Source organism: Tinamus guttatus, unplaced genomic scaffold (genome assembly GCF_059628265.1).
Source record: "Tinamus guttatus ecotype Peru unplaced genomic scaffold, ASM5962826v1 Tinamus_guttatus_pri_ptg000030l, whole genome shotgun sequence".
Classification (NCBI taxonomy): Eukaryota; Metazoa; Chordata; class Aves; order Tinamiformes; family Tinamidae; genus Tinamus; species Tinamus guttatus.
The window spans coordinates 1,328,204-1,337,090 of record NW_028288564.1 but is presented as its reverse complement, the minus strand read 5'-3'; the positions used below and the strand labels follow the sequence as shown (position 1 = coordinate 1,337,090).

Here is an 8,887-nt window from a genome sequence, read left to right as displayed (position 1 = left end):
CTGCTGTGGAGTCTTGCCCCGGAGCAGCCGCTCCTCCTGCAGGCTTCGGAGGCGGCCGCTTCAGGGAACATCCCGCGGGCGTCCGTCTCCTGCCCCCCAGGAACTGCGCGAGTGCCACGACAGGTCGTCTGTGAAGCCGAGGGCAGCAGTGCATGGAAACGGCCAGAGCAACAAGGCAGCTTTTCAGCTGGGAGGATCTCCCCCCCATCGAGTAATTGGATATTTTTGATACAAATCTGAATGAGCAAGTACATCTGAAATATATTGGCTTATATGATATATATGCCAAACTGGATGATATAATGGAATTGGGTAATTAATTGTAGGAAAGCAAATGAAAAAGCCCTTTAAAAAATGATTTCCAGTAGTGTGCTGCTTTGAAATGAAACTTGCCAACAAACTCTACCAAATAAATGGAAAAGTCGTCTTTTTTTTATCAAAAAAGCTTTATTTCTATAACACTTTATATATAGTGTACTACTCAATAACCATAAAAAAGTCACACTGCATCTCGCAGTTCCTTTATTCTTACTGTTTTATGTGAATAGCTAGTAGGAAAGCAACAGCACTGACTGAGGGAAGACTCAGCCAAGACCAACACAGCCATATAGATACTAACTATAAGATAAATGGCAGGATAAACGGCATTAGTAATCATCATAGTTGACACCTGCTCCATGCCTGAAGCTATGTGGGTTTCGTGGACCAATTGGTGAATCTTCATCATAGTGGTGCTGGTAGTAGCCACCATAGTATTCGTGGCCCCTCCGGCCCAAGCTTGTCCAATAGGAGATGTCATCTTCAAATTTCTGCAGAAAAAAAGAGAGTACTTGCTTTTCAAACCCGAAACTTTGCAAGAAAATGAAACAGAAAAGGTACAAGTAGTTCTTCCTGCCTGTTTAAGAAATCTGATCCTTTGTGAATTCTAGGGGGTTTCGTGACTTGCACCTACTGTCTCTATGGGCTGTGTCAGGGTTTTGAGGAGACCTAACTGTCCTGAGCCGGTCCCCTCGCCCACAGCTGCCCATGGGAAAGTGCTTAAACAGACAGGGCCTTCAGTGCAACATGCACTGGTGCCCTATGCACTTCTCCTACCTTTGCATTGCTGCACAGTTAAAACATTTCACTGCTTTGTACTAAAAAAGCAAAGTTGTGGTTCTCCAGCGCCCTACCCCCTTCAGTCCTCACGCAAAGTGGGTGCCAGAGGCCTCTGCTCCGAGCCCGGCGTCTCCCCTCTTCTTGAATGGGTGAAAATGAACGCACAGCGCAGCCCGCTAGCTCTACAAATGTGGTGGGCAGTTCAGCTATGCATCTGACCACAACAGCGGCGGAAAAAGAGTGCACAAAGATATCAAACAGCGGCCAAGCCAAAGTCTTTCCATCTGAATGACTCTTTGGAAACATTTTTGGCTGAGACTTGAAAATCAAGTTTTACAAAATACACAATGGGTAAGTATGGCTTACGCCCTTTCTAAAACATGGCTGAAGCAAACAGTTATTTCATTGTTAAAACTGGGTCTTATTACCCATGAAAATCCACCAAGGGCATTCATTGTATCCCATAACAGGCTGCATCACATTTTTCTAAAAGGCACCCAGATATTTTCAAGGAGAATGTGTCTTAACTGCATGACATGTGTGTTACGTCTTAGTAACTGCCTACAGCAGCCTTCAGTTTCTGAGGTATAAAATCACTTTTCCTATTTTTCCTATTGTGTGTTTGGTATAGCCAAGTGGTTAAAAAGTAATTTTATCTGCATAATGTCCAGAAGCAACAACAACAACAAAATGCATCCATTAATTCAGTTCAAGCAAATGATTTTTTTAATTACTCCAGCTTTGAAAATGAGTGCATTCATCTTGTAAGCAATCCACACAGTATGAAGGTCTAAAATGCACTCCAGCTTGTCTGTGCCAATTCAATCTCATCAAATATATCATAGGGCTGACAAAAGCCAAGAACTGAACATCTCTAACTATTTTTTACCTCTTATTTATGTACAAATAATTTGACACACAGGAATGAAACTGCATGCATATTTTTCCCTCTGTTTCAGTGACCTACTTTGTAAAGCTTTGTGTGCCGTATGCATATGAGCTGGAATTGTCTTTATAAATTAACTGTTTTAAAAAATGTATCTTTATCATTAGAAGGGAAGTTGCCTGCACATTATTGAACAGTTTTCCTTTCAGATTTTGGAGCTGAAGTGTAGCTGCCCGTGCTCGTGACAGGCGCGTGCGCATCTTATGCAGTGTTAGTGCAATTTTATTGAAGCATGTCAGTCAGGCCCAGCTCGGTATGGATTTTAATGTGTGTTTAAAAGCAAAGTGATTAGGTTGAGACTACCAAACTTCTTTCTGAACTGTAATGGACAACACTATGTCTGTTTCTCGAGGTAAACTTAGTTCATAAATCTGGTTACAATTTATTAGTTCTGAGATCACTAGAAGGCAAGAATTTCTTTGAAGCTTTTAATAGCACTCTATTAATAAAATAATGTGGAAATTTCTAACAAATACCAAGTTTATATTTCTGTGCAACATGTACTAATTTAAAACAAAACTGGCATACCAAATTTTTGAACGAATGCAGGCTAGCTTCCCCCTAGGCAGTACTCTTGACTGTTGGGCTCACCTGTGCATTCTGTCCATCTACCCTCAAATCTGCTTATTTGGAACTCCAATAAGTTCTTTAAGTTTCATACTCACCGCTTCATCAAAGCCCAAGTACAGGAACTGCTGGTACCACTGCTGCACATCGGGCTGGGTCCTGTCCCACAGCTGGCGCTTCGGGCGTTTCAAGCTGCTTAAGAACTCTTTGGCCTTGTCTTCTCTCACTGACACCTCAGGCTTAATGGCAACAGGGGCTGAAATTAATTCCCCCCAAAAGACATGCCAGGAAATTTTTAATCACCCTGAAATATATTGCACTAAAGACACTTTTTTCATTATGTCATCAACTCTGTGCTTGGCAACATTGTGTGTGCAGCAACTGTAGTAAAAATTGGAATCATCAGTATAATGTTTTCTCAGCTACCCTTGTTCTCTTGGATTTTTATCAGCTATTTTGATCTCAAAGATACAAGCTAAGTAAGGCATTTAAACAAACAAATCAAAACCGACAGTGAATATACAGCATTATGTAGAGCTTTAACAAGAGACTGGGATTATCGTCTCTGTATGCTGCTGTTACTTGGAATGGGAAATGATAGGTGAAGTTAAAAAAACAAGGATTCTAGAGACACACAGTTTGTTTGAGTGGAGGGAGGTGCACATACAAGGGTATGTATGTATTTCCAAATCTATTGTGTAAATCTGTAGCTCTGAAATAATGAGTATCATTGAGTGCTGCCTGTCTGAAAGTAACAGCCCCTTCTCCATCTGAGGCTGCAGAGCACAGAGCTTGGTGCTTGAACAGAAATGCCTCCCACCCGCCACCCCGGCACGTGCTACTCATCTTGCCCTGTGCCTGGCAGGTATGGGGAGATCTGCAGCCACCTCCGCAGAGGAGCAAGTTCTTGGCCTCAGCCACAGGGCAGGCTGAGGGGCGGCAGCCCCACATAAGAACTTGGATGTTTTCAGCCTGTCTCTCCATGTGCTGTAGGGCTGCCTGGCCCCAGCCAGCTCCCGTTCCCACCCCCTTCTCTTAGGCAGTGAGCCCTGCATCTCATCTGCACCTGGGCTCTGGGCCATAATCCTTCCTGTGGAGAGAGTAGTCTTCCAAGAAGGAAGTGTGCAGAGGGCCAAGGGGACACAGGGAGCAAGTAACCGCATAACAAGCAACTCCAATTTGCACATTTTCTCTTCTGCATCTCAGATACCAGAATTTCCATAGGTCGTAACTCCTTTGGAAAACCTGTACCCTTCCAGAGAGTAAGAAATAAGCGTGATGACTGCTACGCACATGCTGGGAAAGGTGTGCAGTGTACCCTGCCACGCGGCAGCCAGATGGGCAGAGCAAAACGCACATGAATGCTGGTTTTGAGCTGCTTGGCTTTAGTGCCGGAGAGGAGGAGGGCTGTTGTGATAAGCACAGCCTCCAGCACTGCAGGTAACCCCTTTGGAATAAACAGGGTGGCGCCAGCTCCAGAGCTGGCGCTGCACGTGGGGTGATGCACAGCAAGAGTGTCTGTACACTGCCACCCACAAACTGCTGTGTGTATGTTTGTACATCCATACGTTTATATATATATATACACACACACATACACACACGGAGAGCAATATACTATGCTGTAGTTTGTGTACAGCTATATACATATATATATACACACACACACATATATATATACATAATGTACACTGCTGCTCTGAATACTGCCTTTGAGCTGGAAATACAATGACTATTGCATTTAAAGTTTTGATCCATAGCAACTGAATTTTTATCAACAGAAGAATACAGGAAAGCAGTTTTCTGTCTCTTTATTTACCTTCTCGTTTTTGAAGCATCAGTTTAAGCTTATTTCCTCTTGAACCATCTAGACAAGCAAAAATAAAAGGCATACTTTAGCTATCAATTTTATTTAAGAGGAAAGAAGTAACAACAGCAGCCACCATATGAAAAATACAGATGTTTTAACTCCTGAATATCAGGCTGAGACTTGCTCTGAAGCAAGTTTCTATCAATGCCTACCTTAGCACCATACACAGTACTATCTTTCCATACTCTAGCTCAACGTGTGCTACAGGAAAGTTTTCACCTTTCCAACAGCTTTTCTCCAACTCATCTTGGCAAGGCAGCCTGATACTGGTCTTGTTCAGCTCATGCGATTATATTTTTCACGAAAAAAAAAAAAAAAAGCTGCTGCTGGTGTTAGTATAGCGATACAGTGCCCAGGGTTGCAGACTAATCCCCGAAAACCCTCTGGGGCTGAAGGAGGGGCGCGTTCGCAAGGGGGCATTTTTAAGCTTTTCCTCCCAGTTAGTGTTAAAAAACGCCCGAGCTGTTCTGCTGCCAAAGCACTTTCGCAGAGGGCACTCGGTGCTTTAGTGCGAGGTGAGGCGGGCTGCCCGCGAAGCCGGTCTCGCAGCCAGGCGCCTCGCTCCTCGGGAATGCGTTATTCCCTCAAAAAAAAAGAAGTTTTCGTAAGAGAAAAATAAATAAATAAAAAGCCGCCCGACTTGCACAAGCGGCTCCGCGCGCTCCCCCCGCAGGGACAGCGAGCCGCGGGGATCCGCGGGCCAGCCGCCCGCGGGCGGTCGCGCCGTCCCCCCGCACCGCCACTCACCGGGCGCCGCGCAGAGCAGCAGCAGCAGCAGCAGGAGGGCGGCGCAGCGCAGCGCGGCGCGGGGCCGCGGCGGCATGGCGGCGGCGGGCGCGGGACGAGGCGCCGGCGGCACGGAGGGACGGGAAGGGGCCAGGCGGGGCTGGGGGGCGCGCTGGAAATGGCGGGGGCGGCCGGCCCCTCCCCATCCCCCCGCCCGCCGCCCGCGCGCGGCCGGTAACGGCCGGTGAGCGCCTCGCGGCGCCGTTAACCGCCACGCGCAGCCGTTTAACGGCCGCAACGGCCCTCGCGGCTACCGAACACTGAGGCGAGCAGGGAGCGAAGCCAACGCTCTAGTTACTTATTTATTTACCTCAAGAAATAATGCACACGGGAATGTACCGGACCAAGCATTTGGCTCATCAGTATGCCACGTTTAGGAATTTTATTTATATATTTATTTATTTATTTTCAAGGGAACACATAACCAGAGTTACTCCCAGCGCAGCACTTAACACACATGCCTTTATCAAGTTGTATCTCAGGATTTCCCAATCAAACCATATTTCATTATCTGATAAGGGAGTTCTTGCAATACGTAGAAGTTTCGCTTCTGCCTGGTGCAAGCAGCCATTATCTGCTCTACCTGGCTGCTTACATGATTTTAAGTCTTTTGCAGTGAAGCATGTACTTAAATATGTTTGTGCAGTGCATGGCATGCATCCCTTTCATTTAGTATTGCACGGTCTGTGCATTTCTAGCAATATTCATTTTTGCTATGATCCCATATACTAAGACCTTTCAGTAGTTTGTACAGCATTTTGTTACACAAGAAGTTTTAAAAAATGAGCTGTAGTATGTCATTTACCATTTCTCTCTGTATTAAGACAGTTTTTCAGTTGCCCGTAATACCACATGAAAATCAAGGGCTTGTCTTGGTGCCAACATGAATCCAAATTAACCACAGGTTTGCCTTTTTTTTTCCTCTTTTCCTCTTCTGTCTGTCCCTCTCAAGTTCACAGAAGCCTCCAGTGCATTTTAACCAATCTGCTTTAAAAAAACTGATTTTATCTTTCTGCATATAAACAAGTTTCACTTATAGTAAGAACTATAGGGCCAAAATCCCAAATTACAAACTCCATGCTCAGCAGCACCATAACAACAACAGTTCCCAAACTTACTCTGCCTTTTCTTATTTCAGTTTTGTCTCCCTCAGTGAGTTAAATTTTCTCCTATTTTTTTTTCTCTGCAAATGTCAGAAATACCCAGACTAAGCCTGGCAAAATCTTAGTCCATCTTGGACAGAAACCTCTTTCACTTGCAGCCGAAACCCAGAGCACTCAGGAGGCCTCTGAAATCTCACCTCTCCATGAAGCTGTGCCACTGTACAGCAAGGAATGCAAGTTTTTTTTTTTTTTTTTTTTTTTTTTTTTTTTTAAGAGAAGCAAAGAGTAAGCAAGAAAGAGCTGATCTTTGTAAGCTGAAAAAAATGGCAAGCTCTGAGGTCCCTGCTGCCTCATCCAATGGTTGTTTCTACATTGGATGTAGCTGAACCTTAAATACAGATATAAAACGTGAAAGCACACACAGACACTTATGTTATGTATGTACACATGCATATATTTATACATTTATGTGTGTGTGCCACGTGCAATGGCATGGCAGCCCTGTGTTGTACATGATGCAGAGCACTTTGGAGGTATTTCAGGCAGGCTTAGATGGGACAGGACTATGTGCCTAGGTTTATCACTCACTGTAAAACACGTGAAGCAGAAGCAGCATGTGCTGCACTTTGGGCAGTTCCAGAGCCTGACAATGCAGCTTTAGGTGGCTGCTCCTGAGTTCCCTGTAAATATTTCCCATGCGAAAAAAAAAAACCATGGAAGCACACCCAAGGCATTTTTCTGGCTTGCTTTGTCTCCAGGTGCTCCATTCTGCACTCATGCTAAGCTCAGTCCTCTCTGCTTATCCCAGTGACAGCAGAAGGGACTGTAGACATGATGTGATCACTGTAGCCCAACTGCAGGGCTCCTTTCTGCAGGAGGAAGCAGCACTTTCTAAATCCCTGTGATTTAAGCCCTCACACAGGAGGTGGTTGCCCCCCAGGTCCTTCAGCCCACACCGATGAATTCCTGTACAATAGAAAGCCAAAATTAGTTTGGTCTTCTTGTCCCTGCTCTTAAAAGTTTTTTTCCATAAATCTCAATAGTTCAAGTGTCAGCAGGCTTAATTTGCAACGCAGTATGTTTCAGCAAGAGCTGGTCTTCAGAATCAATGGGTTCTTTCAGTAGTTTAACACTGGTACTCTTTCCTAAAACGATTTAGTTTTTGTGGGGTAGCTAGTTATAGAATATAGCCAGAAGGGACATAAGCAAAGAGTACATAAATATGGATGCATGCAAAGTACATAATACAGGTCATTTATAGAAACAGGGAAGCAACTCTTAAGTATTTGCTTAAGTCCACGACTACACTGATAATGACAAACTAGTATTCTGTTTGGACAGTTTATAAAAAGTCTTGCATGTGAGCTGGTTCTCTGCAGGATTTAAGATGATGCTTGGAGAATTTGGGCCAAGGGAATATGAAGCACAGAAGCTTGTCAGTCCCCAATATATCACCATGGCTCAAGAAACTGCCTGGATAAAATGCTATCTCCTGTAACTCAGAGAATGTATTGACTCAAGTGCAAGGTTATTGTAGAAAATCATTGCTCTGTTGGTGGAAGAAATGATTGACAGAGGAATATAATGCTCAAGGTTAAACTGAGTGCAATATCTTTCCAGAGGAGGTCACTTTCTCAGTTCAGAGGACAGGAGTTTTCAGTATAAACTAAAAAAAATTGTTAAAAATAACACCATTTCTTTTCAAAAACTGGTGAAAGATGACTGGTATTTTTCCAGGAGCAATCTTTGGTCTTTATTTCTATTCCAACTTGTTTTAAGCACTAACACATTGCTATGCTGTTGTTGCAGCAATAAATATTTTTTGCTTAGCTTGTGACTACTGCATCTTTATTTGTATATATTTTCAAATACGTATTCATTTTTATTCATGATCACTCACCATTGGTACCCCCTGCTGGCATTCACCATTTGAAATCACTGTCACTGTGTGTGCTACTTTTGGTGCTCTTTTCCGGGATTGTCTCCATTAACAGTGACATTACAACCTTTAATGTATCCCTTTTTTTCAGCACGGAGGATTTAAAAGGTTGTCTTACAGTAAGTGCCTCTGCTGGTATGTTAGTATTGGGAATTTTCTGTTGACATAGCTGCACAGCATCCCAAATGACACCAGCTAAGCAAGTCTTCACCATGGGGAATTTGTTGCAGGAGCTACATGTCATTCCCTTAGTCAAAAGAGCAGATGGATCAGGTTTACGGTTTAGACCAAGATTCCAGGAAAATGACTTCCATGTCGCTGCAGAGTATCAAGGAAATAAGCTTAGCAAAATGTTATCAAACAGGTTACACCTGAGGAGGGAAAGGGAGGTTGTGTGCACTGCTCTCTCAAAAAGCAGAGATGAGGAGTGCAGATGCAGAGTTGCTGAGACAAAGGCAGAAAGAGTCTGACTGATTTCATGTGGTTAAATGTCTTTTACCTCTGCTGTTGACAGTGCTAACCTCTTACTGTTGAAATTTTGTTGAAAGATGTTAATTGATGTCATCTGCAGAACTGTT

The 8,887-nt window shown here is 43.9% G+C and overlaps 1 protein-coding gene across 1 annotated transcript; it reads right to left on the bottom strand.

Moving 5' to 3' along the window:
- Positions 1-427: 427 nt before the first annotated feature.
- On the bottom strand, positions 428-5,319 carry ECRG4 (ECRG4 augurin precursor). The gene is made up of 4 exons (XM_088530473.1): positions 5,229-5,319; positions 4,431-4,478; positions 2,710-2,867; positions 428-809 (listed from the first exon to the last, which is right to left on the bottom strand). The coding sequence occupies exons 1-4, from the start codon at positions 5,302-5,304 to the stop codon at positions 648-650; spliced, it is 444 nt and encodes a 147-aa protein (XP_088386599.1). The 5' UTR covers positions 5,305-5,319; the 3' UTR covers positions 428-647.
- Positions 5,320-8,887: the final 3,568 nt, after the last annotated feature.